Genomic DNA, 24,510 nt, shown 5'->3' on the forward strand with positions numbered 1-24,510 from the left:
GCGTGTTCTCCTAACCTGCGGCGTGTTCTCCTAACCTGCAGCGTGTTCTCCTAACCTGAACCTGCAGCGTGTTCTCCTAACCTGCAGCGTGTTCTCCTAACCTGCAGCGTGTTCTCCTAACCTGAACCTGCAGCGTGTTCTCCTAACCTGCAGCGTGTTCTCCTAACCTGCAGCGTGTTCTCCTAACCTGCGGCGTGTTCTCCTAACCTGCGGCGTGTTCTCCTAACCTGCGGCGTGTTCTCCTAACCTGCAGCGTGTTCTCCTAACCTGCAGCGTGTTCTCCTAACCTGCAGCGTGTTCTCCTAACCTGCAGCGTGTTCTCCTAACCTGCAGCGTGTTCTCCTAACCTGCAGCGTGTTCTCCTAACCTGCAGCGTGTTCTCCTAACCTGAACCTGCAGTGTGTTCTCCTAACCTGCAGCGTGTTCTCCTAACCTGAACCTGCGGCGTGTTCTCCTAACCTGCAGCGTGTTCTCCTAACCTGCGGCGTGTTCTCCTAACCTGCGGCGTGTTCTCCTAACCTGCAGCGTGTTCTCCTAACCTGCAGCGTGTTCTCCTAACCTGAACCTGCGGCGTGTTCTCCTAACCTGAACCTGCAGTGTGTTCTCCTAACCTGCAGCGTGTTCTCCTAACCTGAACCTGCGGCGTGTTCTCCTAACCTGAACCTGCAGTGTGTTCTCCTAACCTGCAGCGTGTTCTCCTAACCTGAACCTGCGGCGTGTTCTCCTAACCTGCAGCGTGTTCTCCTAACCTGAACCTGCGGCGTGTTCTCCTAACCTGCGGCGTGTTCTCCTAACCTGCGGCGTGTTCTCCTAACCTGCGGCGTGTTCTCCTAACCTGCAGTGTGTTCTCCTAACCTGCTTAAAATAAATCAAATCTGACGTTAATTTGACAAACGCTGGGTCCCTTCTAGCCATGACCAAGTGCCTCCGCCTTCACTAAATCAATTGTATATATTATAATACCACAAAAAATACATAGGACATCACTACGCATATATTTTATCTGAAGAAACAAAAAGTAAAAAAATAAATACAAATCACTACATATGAATTGAGTTTAAAAAATGTAAGTACCTAAAATAAGGGGTTACAATTGTATAAACCTACGATAGTTGTAAAAATACAGTAATGATGTAATTCTATATTCAAACCAATACCTTCAGGACTTAATTAAATCGCATTTTTTGCTTTGGAGAACATGTCATGATAGATGCACAATGTTAAAAGGTTGCCCCCTGCTGGATAAGAAATGTAATACATTCTTAAGATAACTTGAACTCCATGAACAAGATCCCTCATAGAGGGAAATTCTTCTGGAATTCATAGATCGACTGAAATTGAATGGAAGAAAGCTTGGTTGCTCCCTTTAAAATCTTGTTCAAAATATACCCTTGCAATAACTTGTCTAAATTCATGGACTTAGAGAACATAATGATGCATTTTCTGTGATAAAGAAGGGGAAGCTATTATACACATGTTTTACGAGTGTGACTCTGTCAAGTTATTTTAGAGCAAGTTAAGTATTTAAATGTTTTATTTCGTTAATAAGATCCATGTATTTACCATGAAAGATGTTACTAAAATGAAAACAAAACAATTGAATTAGTCGTTCATTTCTTCATTCTGTCTGGTAAATGTTATCTACACCAAAAAAAGGTTTTATTTTTTACAAATCTGTCCCCAAATGCAATATATTTTTTACTTAAAATCCATTATTTTATAAAAATCTTTAGAATTAGTCAATAACCAAAAAAAAACACTATTCTAAATGGACGGTAATCGGTTTACCGCGATGACGTCATTGACGTGGTGCGTAAGGTGAGCATATTGTGAGCGTAATGTGAGCGTAAGGTGAACAGAACACCAACAAGCGCGGTAGATGAGATATACGTCAGTTTGTTTACGTTGTTGACGTGGTGCGTAATGTAAGCGTAATGTAGCGTAAAGTGGACAATCGGAAGGTGGTCTAAACACCAACCAGCGCGGCAGTTGAGATATACGTCAGCTGGTTTACGTCATTGACGTGGTGCGTAATGTGAGCGTGATGTGAGCGTAAGGTGGACAGACGGAAGGTGGACTAAACACCAACCAGCGCGGCAGATGAGCTAAACATCAGTTTGTTTACGTCGTTGATGTGGCGGCAAAAGGAAAACATGGAGTCCGGTGTGGATCGCGGACCAGATGTGGAATGTGTCGTTAACCGTTGGACGGTGGATTATTATATATCTGTGGCGTTGGAGGCTTTCAGGAATGAACAGTATCCTGATTTCTGTCAGATCAGAGACATCCTTCAATGTGAGTAACGGTTGTTCACAAATGCAGTTAGCTAGCTAAACGTTAGCATCTTCACCAACCCAACACTGGGTTTCTATACTGTCTCTGTCTGAGGTAGCTAAGTTAACTCCCGTGTTTAACAGTTTGTTTAGCTAGCTATGCTAATAAACCTTTTGTTTGTTTAGCTAGCTGTGCTTTATAAACCTTTTGTTTTATACCAGTTTTTTTAGCTAGCTATACTTATAAACCTTTTTGTTGTATACCATGTGGTACCTAACTAGTTAGATAGGTTAGTTAACTGTGTGGTAACGTTGACTGGTAGCTAAACCAGTTGGTTTGACTAGTCTAGAAGATCCATGGTGAACAGTTGTGTTTTTATCGTTAGCGCCACACAGCTGATTTTAAAATAAAGTTAGTTAACTCATTATTTATTATTTGAATCAGATGTGTAACTCAAGGACCAAAACTAAAACCCGCATCCCCCCCCAGGGGTGCGTTCAGTTCGTTTAAACGTTTGCTACGGTGCAGAGCGTTTTGTACTTCACGATACGTTTCCCCCCCCCCAAAAAAAAACCGTTATTGAACAGATTTGTTTGGTCCGTCGGGTTTGGCTTGAAGCAGTTTAAGGTCAAGCGGTGCATTTTTTTGAAGCCACAACCCCTCACCGTTTTTCAATTGGTCGTTCAGTACAGCACAGTTTTCGTTCATTTTAACGTTCTGTTGCGTTTTTATGTACTGAACGCTGCCCAGGACCGAGTCTGGGGAAACTGAGTTAGCTACAATCACTTATTTGTATTTATTTCACCTTTATTTAAAAAGGTCATTTAGTTAAATCAAAACAAATGGTGTAGACTTTAATGTGAAATGCTTACTTAGGAGCCCATTCCCAACAATGCAGAGTTAAAAAGTAAGAAAAAATATGTCGAGGGAAAAACAAGGAAATAGTAACACAATAAAATAACAATGTACAGGTAGGTAGGGGTAAAAGTGACCAATCAGGATAGATAATAAACAGTCTGATGGTTTGTGGGTAGAAGCTGTCCAGCAGTCTGATGGCTTGGGGGTAGAAGCTGTCCAGCAGTCTGATGGTTTGGGGGTAGAAGCTGTTCAGCAGTCTGATGGCTTGGGGGTAGAAGCTGTCCAGCAGTCTGATGGTTTGTGGATAGAAGCTGTTCAGCAGTCTGATGGTTTGGGGGTAGAAGCTGTCCAGCAGTCTGGTGGTTTGTGGGTAGAAGCTGTCCAGCAGTCTGATGGTTTGTGGGTAGAAGCTGTCCAGCAGTCTGATGGTTTGTGGGTAGAAGCTGTCCAGCAGTCTGATGGTTTGTGGGTAGAAGCTGTTCAGGAGTCTTAATTATTTATTTATTTAACTAGGCAAGTCGGTTAAGAACAAATTTATTATTTTCAATGACGGCATAGGAACAGTGGGGTTAACTGACTTGTTCAGGGGCAGAACGACATATTTTTACCTTGTCAGCTCGGGGATTCGATCTTGCAACCTTCCGGTTACTAGTCCAACGCTCTAACCACTAGGCTACGCTGCCGCCCGTTATGGTTTGGGGGTAGAAGCTGTCCAGCAGTCTGATGGTTTGGGGGTAGAAGCTGTCCAGCAGTCTGATGGTTTGGGGGTAGAAGAGGTCCAGCAGTCTGATGGTTTGGGGGTAGAAGTTGTCCAGCAGTCTGATGGTTTGTGGGTAGAAGCTGTCCAGCAGTCTGATGGTTTGTGGGGAGAAGCTGTCCAGCAGTCTGATGGTTTGTGGGGAGAAGCTGTTCAGCAGTCTGATGGCTTGGGGGTAGAAGCTGTCCAGCAGTCTGATGGTTTGGGGGTAGAAGCTGTCCAGCAGTCTGATGGTTTGGGGGTAGAAGAGGTCCAGCAGTCTGATGGTTTGGGGGTAGAAGTTGTCCAGCAGTCTGATGGTTTGTGGGGAGAAGCTGTTCAGCAGTCTGATGGTTTGTGGGGAGAAGCTGTCCAGCAGTCTGATGGTTTGTGGGGAGAAGCTGTCCAGCAGTCTGATGGCTTGGGGGTAGAAGCTGTCCAGCAGTCTGATGGTTTGGGGGTAGAAGCTGTCCAGCAGTCTGATGGTTTGTGGGGAGAAGCTGTTCAGCAGTCTGATGGCTTGGGGGTAGAAGCTGTCCAGCAGTCTGATGGTTTGGGGGTAGAAGCTGTCCAGCAGTCTGATGGTTTGGGGGTAGAAGAGGTCCAGCAGTCTGATGGTTTGGGGGTAGAAGTTGTCCAGCAGTCTGATGGTTTGTGGGGAGAAGCTGTCCAGCAGTCTGATGGTTTGTGGGGAGAAGCTGTCCAGCAGTCTGATGGTTTGTGGGGAGAAGCTGTCCAGCAGTCTGATGGTTTGTGGGGAGAAGCTGTCCAGCAGTCTGGTGGTTTGTGGGTAGAAGCTGTCCAGCAGTCTGATGGCTTGGGGGTAGAAGCTGTTCAGCAGTCTGATGGTTTGTGGATAGAAGCTGTTCAGCAGTCTGGTGGTTTGTGGGGAGAAGCTGTCCAGCAGTCTGGTGGTTTGGCGATAATTTAACCTTTTGTTTTTTGAAAATAATTTCTCACTGATCTGAAAGATATCTTCCGTATGTTTCCAGAACTGCACGGCGAGCGATGAGTGTTACTGTTTAGCGCAAGTGTCAGGGAGCTCGGCCTCTTAACAAAACGTCCCCTGTCAGACGATCCTCATCGCGCTAAAGGAGTTAGCCCCATTTAATAATTTATTTATTTAACCGGGCAAGTCGGTTTAGAACAAATTCTTATTTTCAATAACAGCCTAGGAACAGTGGGTTAACTGCCTTGTTCAGGGGCAGAACGACAGAATTGTACCTCGTTGGCTCGGGGGATTCGATCTTGCAAACTTTTCGGTTAACTAGTCCAACGCTCTAACCGCTAGGCTACGCTGCCGCCCCCTATAGACGCTAGCTAACACATTATCCAACAACATCCTCTTTCAGGTCATCTGGTTCGGCCGTTGGAAGCCAACGATGTCACGCCCAAGAAGATCAGAGCAATACAGTTCCTCACCAGGATAAATGATGGCGACAAACTCGGTGAGAGTTTTCGAGTTAAACACGAAGTAACTTCCTAGCTAGCTACATAACAACACTATCGATGTATCAGTACGAGCTAATATTCATTCCCTGTTGGAAAATCGGAGACGCCTGAAATTACCCCCCAAGTGCCCCAATCTGCTGTTCCTTATAGCTAGCTAGCTAGCTAGCTGTGTCTTTTTGAAATCAAGTCTCAGATCACTGACACAGTTGTTCTCTTGCCATCCACAGACGTCTCTTTTGACTCTCAGGAGGACCTCACTCCGCTGGAGTCTGCTCTGAGCGTATTGGATAGCATCCGCGAGGAGTTGCCGGTTTCCCAGAAAGACTTGGAGAGAGTACATAAGTCTATCAGAGAGATGGTGAGATGTGTGTATAATCATTGAATGGTCCCCCTGTTGAAACCTTAAACCCGGTTCTGGTTTTCATGTCAGCCCTGAATGGTCCCCCTGTTGAAACCCTAAACCCGGTTCTGGTTTTCATGTCAGCCCTGAATGGTCCCCCTGTTGAAACCCTAAACCCGGTTCTGGTTTTCATGTCAGCCCTGAATGGTCCCCCTGTTGAAACCCTAAACCCGGTTCTGGTTTTCATGTCAGCCCTGAATGGTCCCCCTGTTGAAACCCTAAACCCGGTTCTGGTTTTCATGTCAGCCCTGAATGGTCCCCCTGTTGAAACCCTAAACCCGGTTCTGGTTTTCATGTCAGCCCTGAATGGTCCCCCTGTTGAAACCCTAAACCCGGTTCTGGTTTTCATGTCAGCCCTGAATGGTCCCCCTGTTGAAACCCTAAACCCGGTTCTGGTTTTCATGTCAGCCCTGTCCAACATTACAAGATGACACTGTGTACTGTGGTCAACACTATTGTGCGTTGTAGTGAATTGTACAACTATTTGTCCGTCCATGTCCTTCCCCTTCTCGTTCTGGTGTGATTGTCCGTTCACGTCTTCTCATTCTCGTTCTGGTGTGATTGTCCGTTCACGTCTTCTCATTCTCGTTCTGGTGTGATTGTCCGTTCATGTCTTCTCATTCTCGTTCTGGTGTGATTGTCCGTTCATGTCTTCTCATTCTCGTTCTGGTGTGATTGTCCGTTCATGTCTTCTCATTCTCGTTCTGGTGTGATTGTCCGTTCACGTCTTCTCATTCTCGTTCTGGTGTGATTGTCCGTTCACGTCTTCTCGTTCTGGTGTGATTGTCCGTCCACGTCTTCTCATTCTCGTTCTGGTGTGATTGTCCGTCCGCGTCTTCTCGTTCTGGTGTGATTGTCCGTCCGCGTCTTCTCGTTCTGGTGTGATTGTCCGTCCGCGTCTTCTCGTTCTGGTGTGATTGTATTTTGCCATGTTGTGCGTTCTGACGTCATTGTAACGGTGAACCTTGATGTGTTTTTCTCTGTAGTTGGTCATCGTGTGCATTAAGAACCAGGCCTTTGACAAAGCCAAGGACGCTTTGATGAAATACTTCCCGAAAAGCATGATTGGAAAGGTGAGTTAACTCATAACTCCTAGAGAAACGATGGCAACAATACGAACAGGACTGAGAGACATTTAGACCCGTCTGTCTTTTAACCTGAGGAACAGGACAGAGACATTTAGACCCATCTGTCTTTTAACCTGAGAAACAGGACAGAGAGACATTTAGACCCATCTGTCTTTTAACCTGAGAGACAGGACAGAGAGACATTTAGACCCATCTGTCTTATACCACATGGCACCCTATTCCCTATATAGTGCACCACATGGCACCCTATTCCCTATATAGTGAACCACATGGCACCCTATTCCCTATATAGTGAACCACATGACACCCTATTCCCTATATATAGTGCACCACATGGCACCCTATTCCCTATATAGTGCACCACATGGCACCCTATTCCCTATATATAGTGAACCACATGGCACCCTATTCCCTATATAGTGCACCACATGACACCCTATTCCCTATATATAGTGAACCACATGGCACCCTATTCACTATATAGTGAACCACATGGCACCCTATTCCCTATATAGTGCACCACATGGCACCCTATTCCCTATATAGTGAACCACATGACACCCTATTCCCTATAGAGTGCACCACATGGCACCCTATTCCCTATATATAGTGCACCACATGGCACCCTATTCCCTATATAGTGAACCACATGACACCCTATTCCCTATATATAGTGAACCACATGGCACCCTATTCCCTATATATAGTGCACTACATGGCACCCTATTCTGCGTCTTCCAGAAAGCGATCTTCCTGGGTCTGGTCAACAAGAGGAGCAGCGAGCATTCAGTCCTGCAGCAGGTCACCTACCAGCAGTTTAAACAGGAGATGCTTCACTTCTGCGAGAGCCTGTTCCCCTTTTCTCATCCTTTCCTGTCCAGGGTACGTATGGTATTACCTCAGCAGCAGTCTGGCAGTATGGTCTGGCTCCCTAACCCTCTCCATATATATTATATTACCTCAGCAGCAGTCTGGCAGTATGGTCTGGCTCCCTAACCCTCTCCATATATATTATATTACCTCAGCAGCAGTCTGGCAGTATGGTCTGGCTCCCTAACCCTCTCCATATATATTATATTACCTCAGCAGCAGTCTGGCAGTATGGTCTGGCTCCCTAACCCTCTCCATATATATTATATTACCTCAGCAGCAGTCTGGCAGTATGGTCTGGCTCCCTAACCCTCTCCATATATAGTGTATTACCTCAGCAGCAGTCTGGCAGTATGGTCTGGCTCCCTAACCCTCTCCATATATATTATATTACCTCAGCAGCAGTCTGGCAGTATGGTCTGGCTCCCTAACCCTCTCCATATATAGTGTATTACCTCAGCAACAGTATCGCCCCTCTCCATATATAGTGTATTACCTCAGCAACAGTATCGCCCCTCTCCATATATAGTGTATTACCTCAGCAACAGTATCACCCCTCTCCATATATAGTGTATTACCTCAGCAACAGTATCGCCCCTCTCCATATATAGTGTATTACCTCAGCAACAGTATCGCCCCTCTCCATATATAGTGTATTACCTCAGCAACAGTATCGCCCCTCTCCATATATAGTGTATTACCTCAGCAACAGTATCGCCCCTCTCCATATATAGTGTATTACCTCAGCAACAGTATCGCCCCTCTCCATATATAGTGTATTACCTCAGCAACAGTATCGCCCCTCTCCATATATAGTGTATTACCTCAGCAACAGTATCGCCCCTCTCCATATATAGTGTATTACCTCAGCAACAGTATCGCCCCTCTCCATATATAGTGTATTACCTCAGCAACAGTATCGCCCCTCTCCATATGTAGTGTATTACCTCAGCAACAGTATCGCCCCTCTCCATATGTAGTGTATTACCTCAGCAACAGTATCGCCCCTCTCCATATGTAGTGTATTACCTCAGCAACAGTATCGCCCCTCTCCATATATAGTGTATTACCTCAGCAACAGTATCGCCCCTCTCCATATATAGTGTATTACCTCAGCAACAGTATCGCCCCTCTCCATATATAGTGTATTACCTCAGCAACAGTATCGCCCCTCTCCATATATAGTGTATTACCTCAGCAACAGTATCGCCCCTCTCCATATATAGTGTATTACCTCAGCAACAGTATCGCCCCTCTCCATATATAGTGTATTACCTCAGCAACAGTATCGCCCCTCTCCATATATAGTGTATTACCTCAGCAACAGTATCGCCCCTCTCCATATATAGTGTATTACCTCAGCAACAGTATCGCCCCTCTCCATATGTAGTGTATTACCTCAGCAACAGTATCGCCCCTCTCCATATGTAGTGTATTACCTCAGCAACAGTATCGCCCCTCTCCATATGTAGTGTATTACCTCAGCAACAGTATCGCCCCTCTCCATATGTAGTGTATTACCTCAGCAACAGTATCGCCCCTCTCCATATGTAGTGTATTACCTCAGCAACAGTATCGCCCCTCTCCATATGTAGTGTATTACCTCAGCAACAGTATCGCCCCTCTCCATATGTAGTGTATTACCTCAGCAACAGTATCGCCCCTCTCCATATGTAGTGTATTACCTCAGCAACAGTATCGCCCCTCTCCATATGTAGTGTATTACCTCAGCAACAGTATCGCCCCTCTCCATATGTAGTGTATTACCTCAGCAACAGTATCGCCCCTCTCCATATGTAGTGTATTACCTCAGCAACAGTATCGCCCCTCTCCATATGTAGTGTATTACCTCAGCAACAGTATCGCCCCTCTCCATATATAGTGTATTACCTCAGCAACAGTATCGCCCCTCTCCATATATAGTGTATTACCTCAGCAACAGTATCGCCCCTCTCCATATATAGTGTATTACCTCAGCAACAGTATCGCCCCTCTCCATATATAGTGTATTACCTCAGCAACAGTATCGCCCCTCTCCATATATAGTGTATTACCTCAGCAACAGTATCGCCCCTCTCCATATATAGTGTATTACCTCAGCAACAGTATCGCCCCTCTCCATATATAGTGTATTACCTCAGCAACAGTATCGCCCCTCTCCATATGTAGTGTATTACCTCAGCAACAGTATCGCCCCTCTCCATATGTAGTGTATTACCTCAGCAACAGTATCGCCCCTCTCCATATGTAGTGTATTACCTCAGCAACAGTATCGCCCCTCTCCATATGTAGTGTATTACCTCAGCAACAGTATCGCCCCTCTCCATATGTAGTGTATTACCTCAGCAACAGTATCGCCCCTCTCCATATGTAGTGTATTACCTCAGCAACAGTATCGCCCCTCTCCATATGTAGTGTATTACCTCAGCAACAGTATCGCCCCTCTCCATATGTAGTGTATTACCTCAGCAACAGTATCGCCCCTCTCCATATGTAGTGTATTACCTCAGCAACAGTATCGCCCCTCTCCATATGTAGTGTATTACCTCAGCAACAGTATCGCCCCTCTCCATATGTAGTGTATTACCTCAGCAACAGTATCGCCCCTCTCCATATATAGTGTATTACCTCAGCAACAGTATCGCCCCTCTCCATATATAGTGTATTACCTCAGCAACAGTATCGCCCCTCTCCATATATAGTGTATTACCTCAGCAACAGTATCGCCCCTCTCCATATATAGTGTATTACCTCAGCAACAGTATCGCCCCTCTCCATATATAGTGTATTACCTCAGCAACAGTATCGCCCCTCTCCATATGTAGTGTATTACCTCAGCAACAGTATCGCCCCTCTCCATATGTAGTGTATTACCTCAGCAACAGTATCGCCCCTCTCCATATATAGTGTATTACCTCAGCAACAGTATCGCCCCTCTCCATATATAGTGTATTACCTCAGCAACAGTATCGCCCCTCTCCATATATAGTGTAGTGTTTTTAATCAGGGGACATTAAGGAAACAGCCTCTAAGTAGATTATATATAGATCTGTCTCCCTATAACCCACTGTTCCTATCCTGAACTGAGGAGATCTGTCTCCCTATAACCCACTGTTCCTATCCTGAACTGAGGAGATCTGTCTCCCTATAACCCACTGTTCCTATCCTGAACTGAGGAGATCTGTCTCCCTATAACCCACTGTTCCTATCCTGAACTGAGGAGATCTGTCTCCCTATAACCCACTGTTCCTATCCTGAACTGAGGAGATCTGTCTCCCTATAACCCACTGTTCCTATCCTGAACTGAGGAGATCTGTCTCCCTATAACCCACTGTTCCTATCCTGAACTGAGGAGATCTGTCTCCCTATAACCCACTGTTCCTATCCTGAACTGAGGAGATCTGTCTCCCTATAACCCACTGTTCCTATCCTGAACTGAGGAGATCTGTCTCCCTATAACCCACTGTTCCTATCCTGAACTGAGGAGATCTGTCTCCCTATAACCCACTGTTCCTATCCTGAACTGAGGAGATCTGTCTCCCTATAACCCACTGTTCCTATCCTGAACTGAGGAGATCTGTCTCCCTATAACCCACTGTTCCTATCCTGAACTGAGGAGATCTGTCTCCCTATAACCCACTGTTCCTATCCTGAACTGAGGAGATCTGTCTCCCTATAACCCACTGTTCCTATCCTGAACTGAGGAGATCTGTCTCCCTATAACCCACTGTTCCTATCCTGAACTGAGGAGATCTGTCTCCCTATAACCCACTGTTCCTATCCTGAACTGAGGAGATCTGTCTCCCTATAACCCACTGTTCCTATCCTGAACTGAGGAGATCTGTCTCCCTATAACCCACTGTTCCTATCCTGAACTGAGGAGATCTGTCTCCCTATAACCCACTGTTCCTATCCTGAACTGAGGAGATCTGTCTCCCTATAACCCACTGTTCCTATCCTGAACTGAGGAGGTCTGTCTGTGTGAATACCAGGCTGCCGGAAAGCTGATGGTGAAGAGACAGGGGGCAGGACAGGATGCAGAGGAAGGAGACTGTCCTTCAGACCCTCAGCCAGAGGATCACCTTGTACCAACAACAGAGGAGAAGGAATCCAGACACAAACCCAGGTAGATTTATTGATCCAATGTCAATCAATCAAATAAATGTATTTTAGAAAGCACTTTTAGTTTAGTGATTGTGACTACATGCTTTCCAAGTTACCTAGCCTAGACTCTAAAGGTCATAGGGCCCCACAGTGTGTGGATATACAGGGGGGCCCCACAGTGTGTGGATATACAGGGGGGCCCCACAGTGTGTGGATATACAGGGGGGCCCCACAGTGTGTGGATATACAGGGGGGCCCCACAGTGTGTGGATATACAGGGGGGCCCCACAGTGTGTGGATATACAGGGGGGGCCCACAGTGTGTGGATATACAGGGGGGGCCCAACAGTGTGTGGATATACAGGGGGGGCCCACAGTGTGTGGATATACAGGGGGGGCCCACAGTGTGTGGATATACAGGGGGGGCCCACAGTGTGTGGATATACAGGGGGGGCCCACAGTGTGTGGATATACAGGGGGGCCCCACGGTGTGTGGATATACAGGGGGGCCCCACGGTGTGTGGATATACAGGGGGGCCCCACGGTGTGTGGATATACAGGGGGGCCCCACGGTGTGTGGATATACAGGGGGGCCCCCACGGTGTGTGGATATACAGGGGGCCCCCACGGTGTGTGGATATACAGGGGGGCCCCACGGTTTGTGGATATACAGGGGGGCCCCCACTGTTTGTGGATATACAGGGGGCCCCACCAGTATTGGGACAGTGATACATTGTTTGTTGTTTTTGACTCTGTACTTGTTGGATGAATTTGCCAAAACTCCCAATACTTTTGGTGCTCCGCTGAGGTCGACAACTTCATTAGAGTACTTTTAAAATTAAAGTACAGCCTTCATTCCTCTCTCTTTAAGTAGTCACCAATCTGTATGTTCAGATGTTTACCGTCGTATTGGCTGCTATCCAGTAAACCCTGGAAGATGAGTGGTTTCTTTCAGTAAAGATGCTGTTCGTTAGCATGGCAACACCTGGGTCATGTTCATTAGGCCCCAAACGGAATAAAACTGACCGAAACAGTGAGTCTGGACTTGTTTTAATTTTTTTTGTGTGTTTTTTTTTTCCCCGTTGCATAACATTTTGCTCTGGTGTGACCTAATGAATTTACGACCCTACCTTGATCTCTCCCTCCAATCCTCCCAGTCTAAACTGCATGACTCTCTCCCTCTCTCTCTCTCTCTCTCTCCCTCCAGTCCTCCCAGTAGTCTAAACTGCCTCTCTCTCTCTCTCTCTCTCTCTCCCTCCAGTCCTCCCAGTCTAAACTGCATGACTCTCTCCCTCTCTCTCTCTCTCCCTCCAGTCCTCCCAGTCCCCCTCCTGGTGGTGTCTTGCTGACCCGCAGCCAGCTGATGGCCGTTTATACAGCCCTGGCCGAGGAGCAGAGGGAGCCCATGACCTTTGCCGAGCTGGAAGAGGAAGTGGAAAGGGAGGTGACGGAGGAGAACGCAGGAAAAGGAAGTGCTATTGTGGACCAAGAGGAACCTCTCCTGCACCTCTCCGAAAGCCCCAGGTTGTCAATCATATCACTCCCCTGCTGCTTCCTGTCCTATGGTAGCCTGGGAACCAATCATATCACTCCCCTGCTGCTTCCTGTCCTATGGTAGCCTGGGAACCAGTCATATCTAACCCTACTGCTTCCTGTCCTATGGTAGCCTGGGAACCAGTCATATCACTCCCCTGCTGCTTCCTGTCCTATGGTAGCCTGGGAACCAGTCATATCACTCCCCTGCTGCTTCCTGTTCTATGGTAGCCTGGGAACCAATCATATCACTCCCCTGCTGCTTCCTGTCCTATGGTAGCCTGGGAACCAATCATATCACTCCCCTGCTGCTTCCTGTCCTATGGTAGCCTGGGTACCAGTCATATCTAACCCTACTGCTTCCTGTCCTATGGTAGCCTGGGAACCAATCATATCACTCCCCTGCTGCTTCCTGTCCTATGGTAGCCTGGGAACCAGTCATATCTAACCCTACTGCTTCCTGTCCTATGGTAGCCTGGGAACCAGTCATATCACTCCCCTGCTGCTTCCTGTCCTATGGTAGCCTGGGAACCAATCATATCACTCCCCTGCTGCTTCCTGTCCTATGGTAGCCTGGGAACCAGTCATATCTAACCCTACTGCTTCCTGTCCTATGGTAGCCTGGGAACCAATCATATCTAACCCTGCTACTTCCTGTCCTATGGTAGCCTGGGTACCAGTCATATCACTCCCCTGCTACTTCCTGTCCTATGGTAGCCTGGGAACCAGTCATATCACTCCCCTGCTGCTTCCTGTCCTATGGTAGCCTGGGTACCAGTCATATCACTCCCCTGCTACTTCCTGTCCTATGGTAGCCTGGATACCAGTCATATCACTCCCCTGCTGCTTCCTGTCCTATGGTAGCCTGGGAACCAGTCATATCACTCCCCTGCTGCTTCCTGTCCTATGGTAGCCTGGGAACCAGTCATATCACTCCCCTGCTGCTTCCTGTCCTATGGTAGCCTGGGTACCAGTCATATCACTCCCCTGCTGCTTCCTGTCCTATGGTAGCCTGGGTACCAGTCATATCTAACCCTACTGCTTCCTGTCCTATGGTAGCCTGGGAACCAATCATATCACTCCCCTGCTGCTTCCTGTCCTATGGTAGCCTGGGTACCAGTCATATCTAACCCTGCTACTTCCTGTCCTATGGTAGCCTGGGTACCAGTCATATCTAACCCTACTGCTTCCTGTCCTATGGTTGCCTGGGAACCAGTCTAACGTTACACTCCTTGTCATCTCAAACAGAGTGGATTTCTCCAGGCTGGTTCTATGGACTGTTCTGCTCCCCAGTTTGTCTGTAGTTTTAATGTTGTTGATATTGTATTTTTTGATCAAACTGAATCTGACTTGACCCCCAGGCAGGGCTCAGACGCTGTGTTGGAGCAGGATGTCCCCAGGTCCCAGAGAGATTCCGACAGTCCAATGGAGGCTTCCCCTGCAGACCTGGTAACCCCGGCAGACCTGGTAACCCCGGCAGACCTGGTAACCCCGGCAGACCTGGTAACCCCAGCAGACCCTCTGGCACCAGAGGCAGCCCCCCAGTGGAAGAGCAGAGGCTGGCCTTATACCATAGCCAGGCTGGTTATGGAGCCAGACAGCCAGGTGAGAGACGAGAGCGAAGCAGCAGGGTTGAGGGGTTCTTTGAGTTGTTCATTTAATCACTTGGTGGATTGATAATGGTGATAATGGTGATAATGGTGAGCAGGAGGAACAGGGCTTTATTGGAGTCGTTACATTCATGGGTTGAATTTGAACAAACTTCTTGAATTGACTCTTTTAACCCTGGTGTTCAGGATTCATTACCTCGTTTTTTTTAACCCTGGTGTTCAGGAATCAGTATCCAACGGGGAGGAGTCAGCCCAGACGTCAGTCTGCCGGGCGGACCCACTAAGCTCCGCCAACACCTGCAGCCCGCCCACACGGAAGTATCGCAAACGACGAGCCAGCAAGATAACCGAAGAGTAAGTCGAGAACAAGAAGGACGGTCCCTGCATGTTGTACTGTGTTAATGGCAGCACCTTTTAACCATCTCTTTAACCTGTCTGGGAAACGTGGGACGCTCCACCCTAGTCAACAGCCAGTGGAATCGCGTCGCGCGAAATATAAAACCTCATAAATGCTATAACTTCAATTTCTCAAACATATGACTATTTTACACCATTTTATAGATACACCTCTCCTGAATCGAACTGACAATCTTCATCAGATGACACTCCTAGGACATCATGTTACACAATACATGCATTTTTTTGTTCGATAAAGTTCATATTTATATATAAAAACAGCATTTTACATCGGCACGTGACGTTCAGAAAATATTTTCCCTCAAATGCTTCCGGTGAATCAGCGCTACAATTTACAAAATTACTATTCGAAAACATTGTTAAAATATAATATTGTCATTCAAAGAATTATAGATTAACATCTCGTGAATGCAACCGCATTGCCAGATTTAAAAATAACTTTACTGGGAAATCACACTTTGCAATAAACGAGGTGCTATGCTCAGAAAAATAGGCTAGGCGATACAGGTTAGCGCCATCTTGGAACCTTCTAAAATCAAATATACTATTGTAAATATTCCCTTACCTTTGATTATCTTCATCAAAAGGCACTTCCAGGAATCCCAGGTCCACAACAAATGTAGTTTGGTTCGAAAAAGTTAATAATTTATGTCCCAATAGCTCCTTCTTGTTAGCGCGTTCCGAAGGCTACTCATAATGTACTGAAGCGCGCGGGACTTGTCGTCACGAATGTGCAAAAAATATATATTCGTTCAAACATGTCAAACGTTGTATAACATAAATCTTTACGGCCTTTTTCAACCAGAGCTTCAATAATATTCAAGGCGGATGATTGCATTGTCTTACTAAACGTTTCGGAACAAAAGGGTTCCCATGGGCGCCCGCGTCATAGTAGTAATGAACCTCCCCCTGTGACCAACTTCCCAAGCCTCTCTTTGGGTCAGTTTCTACCATAGAAGACTCAAACCACTTTGTAAAGACTGTTGACATCTAATGGAAGCCTTAGGAAGTGCTAAATTATTAATAAGTCCCTGTGTGTTTCAATGGCAAAGGTTTGAAGTGATTCCGCACATCAGATTTCCATTTCCTGTTAGGATTTGTCTCAGGGTTTTGACTGCCATATGAGTTCTGTTATACGCACAGACACCATTCAAACAGTTTTAGAAACTTTGGAGTGTTTTCTATCCAAATCTACTAATTATATGCATATTCTAGTTACTGGGCAGGAGTAGTAAACAGATCAAATCGGGTACGCGTTTTATTCGGCCGTGCAAATACTGCCCCCTATCCCCAACAGGTTAACACATTGTTAATGAGGGACACGTGTTGACTAGTTTGACGAGGGTAGTGGAAGTTGACTGAGAGGGACGACCTGACCTTGTCCAATTAGAAACGCTTGCGCCCTAACGAACCTCTCTCTGACTCCAGGAGCTCGTCTGACCCTGAGGAGGATGTGTGTATTCTGGATGACACCCCTGAGCTCCCTGCTCATAGAGAATGCACCACCCAATCCACTTCCACCCCCCAGAGAGGCTCCGCCCCCACCCCCCAGAGAGGCTCCGCCCCCACCCCCCAGAGAGGCTCCGCCCCCACCCCCCAGAGAGGCTCCGCCCCCACCCCCCAGAGAGGCTCCGCCCCCACCCCCCAGAGAAGCTCTGCCCCCACCCCCACCCACCAGAGAAGCCACACCTACCAGAGAAGCTCCACCCCCCAGAGAGGCTCCACCCCCAACCCCCAGAGAAGCCCCACCCCCCAGAAGGCCTCCACCAGTAAAAAGGGAACTGATCTGAAGTGGTATGTACAACTATATACTACAGTATAATTCTTCCCCCTTCTGATGTGATTGTAGGAGACATACAGTTGAAGTCGGAAGTTTACATACAACTTAGGCAAATACATTTAAACTCTGTTTTTCATCATTCCTGATATTTAATCCTGGTAAAAATTCCCTGTCTTAGGTCAGTTAGGATCACCACTTTATTTTAAGAATGTGAAATGTCAGAATAATAGTAGAGAGAATTATTTATTTCAGCTTTAATTTCTTTCATCACATTTCCAGTGGGTAAGAAGTTTACATATAAACTCAATTAGTATTTGGTAGCATTGCCTTTAAATTGTTTAACTTGGGTCAAACGTTTCGGGTAGCCTTCCATAAGCTTCCCACAATAAGTTGGGTGAATTTTGGCCCATTCCTCCTGACAGAGCTGGTGTAACTGAGTCAGGTTTGTAGGCCTCCTTGCTCACACACGCTTTTTCAGTTCTGCCCACAAATGTACTATAGGATTGAGGTCAGGGCTTTGTGATGGCCACTCCAATACCTTGACTTTGTTGTCCTTAAGCCATTTTGCCACGACTTTGGATGTATGCTTGGGGTCATTGTCCATTTGGAAGACCCATTTGCGACCAAGCTTTAACTTCCTGACTGATGTCTTGAGATGCTGCTTCAATATATCCACATAATTTTCCAACCTCATGATGCCATCTATTTTGTGAAGTGCACCAGTCCCTCCTGCAGCAATGCACCCCCACAACATGATGCTGCCACCCCTGTGCTTCACGGTTGGGAAGGTGTTCTTCGGCTTACAAGTACCTCCCCTTTTCCTCCAAACATAACGATGGTCATTATGGCCAAACAGTTCTATTTGTGTTTCATCAGACCAGAGGACATTTCTCCAAAAAGTACGATCTTTGTCACCATGTGGAGTTGCAAACCGTAGTCTGGCTTTTTTATGGCGGTTTTGGAGCAGTGGCTTCTTCCTTGCTGAGCGGCCTTTCAGGTTATGTCGATATTGGACTCGTTTTACTGTGGATATAGATACTTTTGTACCTGTTTCCTCCAGCATCTTCACAAGGTCCTTTGCTGTTGTTCTGGGATTGATTTGCACTTTTCGCACCAAAGTACGTTCATCTCTAGGAGACAGAACACGTCTCCTTCCTGAGCGGTATGACGGCTGCGTGGTCCCATGGTGTTTATACTTGCGTACTACTGTTTGTACAGATGAACATGGTACCTTCAGGCATTTGGAAATTGCTCCCAAGTATGAACCAGACTTGTGGAAGTCTACAATTTCTTTTGATTGTCCCATGATGTCAAGCAAAGAGGCACTGAGTTTGAAGGTAGGCCTTGAAAGACATCCACAGGTACACCTCCAATTGACTCAAATGATGTCAATCAGCCTATCAAGAAGCTTCTAAAGCCATGACATAATTTTCTGGAATTTTCCAAGCTGTTTAAAGGTACAGTCAACTTAGTGTATGTAAACTTCTGACCCACTGGAATTGTGATACAGTGAATTATAAGTGAAATTATCTGTCTGTAATCCAATTGTTGGAAAAAATGACTTGTGTCATGCACAAAGTAGATGTCCTAACCGACTTGCCAAAACTATAGTTTGTTAACAAGAAATTTGTGGAGTGGATGAAAAACACGTTTTTAATGACTCCAACCTAAATGTACGTAAAATTCTGACTTCAACTGTACGGTTATGTATTTCAGCCATAGAGGATGTTGTTGAGGATCACAGCTGATTGACTTCTTCTCTTTATAATGGTGCTGTCATCTGCAGGAAGCAGCTATTCAGTGTTGCCAAGGAATCCAAGGATAGGTGGAGTGACGAAGAGGATTTATTTGACTACCCTCACAAAGACAGTAAATATGATGAGCAACAATTAGGATTCAAAACTATATAGTGATTTACTATCGAGTTCTAACATCTGTCTTTGTTTAGGTTCAGAGGACAACACCAGTACGACTGGAGGAGGCAGGAAGAGGGTGAGTTTAGGTTCTGGAGACACCAGTACTACTGGAGGAGACAGGAAGAGGGTGAGTTTAGGGTCTTGAGACAGTAACAGAACCAGTACGACTGGAGGAGGCAGGAAGAGTTTAGTTTCTGGAGACACCAGTACTACTGGAGGAGACAGGAAGAGTTTAGTTTCTGGAGACACCAGTACTACTGGAGGAGACAGGAAGAGTTTAGGTTCTGGAGACACCAGTACTACTGGAGGAGACAGGAAGAGTTTAGGTTCTGAAGACACCAGTACTACTGGAGGAGACAGGAAGAGTTTAGGTTCTGGAGACACCAGTACTACTGGAGGAGGCAGGAAGAGGGTGAGTTTAGGGTCTTGAGACAGTAACAGAACCAGTACGACTGGAGGAGGCAGGAAGAGTTTAGTTTCTGAAGACACCAGTACTACTGGAGGAGACAGGAAGAGTTTAGGTTCTGGAGACACCAGTACTACTGGAGGAGACAGGAAGAGGGTGAGTTTAGGTTCTGGAGACACCAGTACTACTGGAGGAGACAGGAAGAGTTTAGGTTCTGAAGACACCAGTACTACTGGAGGAGACAGGAAGAGTTTAGGTTCTGGAGACACCAGTACTACTGGAGGAGACAGGAAGAGGGTGAGTTTAGGTTCTGGAGACACCAGTACTACTGGAGGAGACAGGAAGAGGGTGAGTTTAGGTTCTGGAGACACCAGTACTACTGGAGGAGACAGGAAGAGGGTGAGTTTAGGTTCTGGAGACACCAGTACTACTGGAGGAGACAGGAAGAGGGTGAGTTTAGGTTCTGGAGACACCAGTACTACTGGAGGAGACAGGAAGAGTTTAGGTTCTGGAGACACCAGTACTACTGGAGGAGGCAGGAAGAGGGTGAGTTTAGGGTCTTGAGACAGTAACAGAACCAGTACTACTGGAGGAGACAGGAAGAGGGTGAGTTTAGGTTCTGGAGACACCAGTACTACTGGAGGAGACACGAAGAGGGTGAGTTTAGGGTCTTGAGACAGTAACAGAACCAGTACGACTGGAGGAGGCAGGAAGAGTTTAGTTTCTGGAGACACCAGTACTACTGGAGGAGGCAGGAAGAGTTTAGGTTCTGGAGACACCAGTACTACTGGAGGAGACAGGAAGAGTTTAGTTTCTGGAGACACCAGTACTACTGGAGGAGACAGGAAGAGTTTAGGTTCTGGAGACACCAGTACTACTGGAGGAGACAGGAAGAGTTTAGGTTCTGGAGACACCAGTACTACTGGAGGAGGCAGGAAGAGGGTGAGTTTAGGGTCTTGAGACAGTAACAGAACCAGTACGACTGGAGGAGACAGGAAGAGGGTGAGTTTAGGTTCTGGAGACACCAGTACTACTGGAGGAGACAGGAAGAGGGTGAGTTTAGGTTCTGGAGACACCAGTACTACTGGAGGAGGCAGAACATGGATTTTCAGACCCCTTCCCTTTATCCACATTTTGTTATGTTACAGCCTTATTCTAAAATTGATTCAACGAATGTATTAATTCATTTTTTCCTTCATCAATCTATACACAATACCCCAGAATGACAAAGCGAAAACAGGTTTTTTGAAATTTTTGCATAGTAAAAAAACACCTTTACATACAGTACCAGTCAGAAGTTTGGACACACCTACTCATTCCAGGATTTTTCTTTATTTTTTACTATTTTCTACATTGTAGAATAATAGTGAAGACCTCAAAACTATGAAATAACACATATGGAATCATGTAGTCGTCAAAAAAGTATTAAACAAATCATAATATATTTGAGATTCTTCAAATAGCCACCCTCTGTCTTGATGACCTCTTGGCATTCTCTCAACCAGCTTCATGAGGTAGTCACCTGGATTGCATTTCAAATGACAGGTGTGCCTTGTTAATTTGTGTAATTTTGTTCCTTAGTGCGTTTGAGCCAATCAGTTGTGTTGTGACAAGGTACGGGTGGTATACAGAAGATAGCCCTATTTGGTAAAAGACCAAGTCCATGTTATGGCAAGAACAGCTCAAATAAGGAAAGAGAAACAACAGTCCATCATTACTTTAAGACACGAAGGCTAGTCAATACGGAACATTTCAAGTTTCTTCAAGTGCAGTCGCAAAAACAATCAAGAGCTATGATGAAACTGGCTCTCATGAGGACCACCACAGGAAAGGAAGACCCAGAGTTACCTCTGCTGCAGAGGATAAGTTCATTAGTTACCAGCCTCAGAAATTGCAGCCCGAATAAATGCTTCACAGAGTTCAAGTAACAGACACATCTCAACATCAACTGTTCAGAGGAGACTGCGTGAATCAGGCCTTCGTGGTCAAATTGCTGCAAAGAAACCACTACTAAAGGAAAACCAATTAGAAGAGACTTGCTTGGGCCAAGAAACACAAGCAATGGACATTAGACCGGTGGAAATCTGTCCTTTGGTCTGATGAGTCAAAATTGAGATTTTTGTTTCCACCGACGTGTCTTTGTGAGACGCAGAGTAGGTGAACGGATGATCTTCGCATGTGTTGTTCCCACCGTGAAGCATGGAGGAGGTGGTGTTTTGGTGCTTTGCTGGTGACACTGTCAGTGATTTATTTAGAATTCAAGGCACACTTAACCAGCATGGCTACCACAGCATTCTGCAGCGATACGCCATCTCATCTGGTTTGCGCTTAGTGGGACTATAATTTCTCTTTCAACAGGACAATGACCCAACACACCTCCAGGCTGTGTAAGGGCTATTTGACCAAGAAGGAGAGTGATGGAGTGCTACATCAGATGACCTGGCCTCAACCCAATTGAGATGGTTTGGGATGAGTTGGACCGCAGAGTGAAGGAAAAGCAGCCAACAAGTGCTCAGCATATGTGGGAACTCCTTCAAAACTGTTGGAAAAGCATTCCATGTGAAGCAAACCCACAAATCCTGATGCTCCAGATACTCAACTAGTCTAAAGAAGGCCAGTTTTATTGCTTCTTTAATCAGAACAGCAGTTTTCAGCTGTGTTAACATAATTGCAAAAGGGTTTTCTAATGATCAATTAGCCTTTTTAAAATTATAAACTTGGATTATCTAACACAACGTGCCATTGGAACACAGGAGTGATGGTTGCTGATAATGGGCCTCTGTACGCCGATGTAGATATAGATATTCCATAAAAAAATCACCTGTTCCCAGCTACAATAGTCATTTACAACATTAACAATGTCCACATTGTATTTCTGATCAATTTGATGTTATTTTAATGAACAAACGTGTTTTCTTTCAAAAACAAGGACATTTCTAAGTGACCCCAAACTTATGAACAGTACTGTACATTTGCAAAAAATAAAACTTTTGGCTTTGTTATTATGAGGTATCGTGTGTAGATTGAGGGGGGGGGAACTATTTAATCAATTTTAGAGTAAGGCTGTAATGTAACAAAATGTGGGAAAAGTCAAGGGGTCTGAATACTTTCCGAATGCAATGTTGGTTTTTAAATGGTGACTTAGGGGCTGTTTCCCAGACACAGATAAAGCCAAGTCCTGGACTAAAATGCAAGATAAATGGAGAATCAGGACTAGGCTTAATCTGTTTCCGGGAAACCTCTACATATGTTAACCCTAAGTGTTGTCCCCTACATAGTGTACACACTGTTAACCCTAAGTGTTGTCCCCTACATAGTATACACACTGTTAACCCCTACATAGTATACACACTGTTAACCCCAAGTGTTGTCCCCTACATAGTATACGCACTGTTAACCCCTACATAGTATACGCACTGTTAACCCTAAGTGTTGTCCCCTACATAGGGTTAACAGTGTGTATACTATGTAGGGGACAACATTTAGGGTTAATAATGTGTATACTATGTAGGGGACAACACTTAGGGTTAAGTGTGTATACTGTGTATACTAAGTGTTGTCCCCTACATAGTATACACACTGTTAACCCTAAGTGTTGACCCCTACATAGTATACACACGGTTAACCCTAAGTGTTGACCCCTACATAGTATACACACGGTTAACCCCTACATAGTATACACACGGTTAACCCTAAGTGTTGTCCCCTACATGGTATACACACTGTTAACCCTAAGTGTTGTCCCCTACATGGTATACACACTGTTAACCCTAAGTGTTGTCCCCTACATGGTATACACACTGTTAACCCTAAGTGTTGACCCCTACATAGTATACACACTGTTAACCCTAAGTGTTGACCCCTACATAGTATACATACTGTTAACCCTAAGTGTTGTCCCCTACATAGTATACACACTGTTAACCCCTACATAGTATACACACGGTTAACCCCTACATGGTATACACACTGTTAACCCTAAGTGTTGACCCCTACATAGTATACACACTGTTAACCCTAAGTGTTGACCCCTACATAGTATACACACTGTTAACCCTAAGTGTTGACCCCTACATAGTATACACACTGTTAACCCTAAGTGTTGACCCCTACATAGTATACACACGGTTAACCCTAAGTGTTGACCCCTACATGGTATACACACGGTTAACCCTAAGTGTTGTCCCCTACATGGTATACACACTGTTAACCCTAAGTGTTGTCCCCTACATGGTATACACACTGTTAACCCTAAGTGTTGACCCCTACATAGTATACACACTGTTAACCCTAAGTGTTGACCCCTACATAGTATACACACTGTTAACCCTAAGTGTTGTCCCCTACATAGTATACACACTGTTAACCCTAAGTGTTGTCCCCTACATAGTATACACACTGTTAACCCTAAGTGTTGTCCCCTTCAGTGTGTTTTACTATACCCTGAGTGTTCTGTTGTGGCCCTCCTGTAGATGTGGACAGCAGAGGAGACCGAGTGGGTGAAGGAGGGAGTGAAGCGCTACGGAGAGGGGAACTGGTCCAGAGTAAAGTCCTCTTTCCCCTTTTCGGGCCGAACCGCCGTGAACATCAAGGATCGGTGGAGAACCATGAAAAAACTCAAGATGGTCTGAGGCCACCAAACTGGCAGGGACTAACTTGTCCAATAAGAAATGCTCCGTTTCGCTATGGGGGTGCAGTAACGAATTTGACGCTGGAGGGCCTCTGAGCTACGCAAGAGAACGATGACATTATCCAGTTGTGAGAATGGATGTAGACTTTAACGTTTTTTTCCCCACAAAAGATAATTATTTGCCCGCCGCACATCTGTCAACAATGAGGACAGGAAGCTAAAGATGGTCAGAGGGCCTTTGGACTAAGCTAAATGTTGATTCTGCCATTTTTTAAAAAACGTGTTTATAGAAGTATTTTATCACTTGTCTTTCTTGGTAGAATAAAAGACTTCTCTTTATAGTGTCTGGCAAGCTTACTGCATTTAGTTTACAGTAAAGATCAGTAAATATATTGAAGTGTTAGTACCAGATCCAACATTTATAAACTTTACACATC

General features: G+C 45.7%; 1 protein-coding gene across 2 annotated transcripts; it reads left to right on the plus strand.

Moving 5' to 3' along the window:
- Positions 1–1,859: 1,859 nt before the first annotated feature.
- terf2 (telomeric repeat binding factor 2) lies at positions 1,860–24,412 on the plus strand. 2 transcript variants are annotated; one of them, XM_045709075.2, is made up of 13 exons: positions 1,926–2,295; positions 5,221–5,316; positions 5,548–5,678; positions 6,707–6,793; positions 7,550–7,690; positions 11,671–11,804; positions 13,096–13,305; positions 14,676–14,919; positions 15,148–15,278; positions 16,770–17,135; positions 18,908–18,990; positions 19,070–19,113; positions 23,916–24,412. In XM_045709075.2, the coding sequence occupies exons 1-13, from the start codon at positions 2,133–2,135 to the stop codon at positions 24,072–24,074; spliced, it is 1,989 nt and encodes a 662-aa protein (XP_045565031.2). In that variant the 5' UTR covers positions 1,926–2,132; the 3' UTR covers positions 24,075–24,412. The 2 variants fall into 2 exon arrangements, with proteins under 2 accessions (XP_082825993.1, XP_045565031.2); XM_082969867.1 differs by lacking the exon at positions 5,221–5,316 and having other exon boundaries at positions 1,860–2,295.
- The last annotated feature ends 98 nt before the right edge of the window (positions 24,413–24,510 follow it).

This window comes from Salmo salar, chromosome 26, assembly GCF_965601325.2.
Source record: "Salmo salar chromosome 26, fSalSal1, whole genome shotgun sequence".
In the NCBI taxonomy this organism is placed as follows: Eukaryota; Metazoa; Chordata; class Actinopteri; order Salmoniformes; family Salmonidae; genus Salmo; species Salmo salar.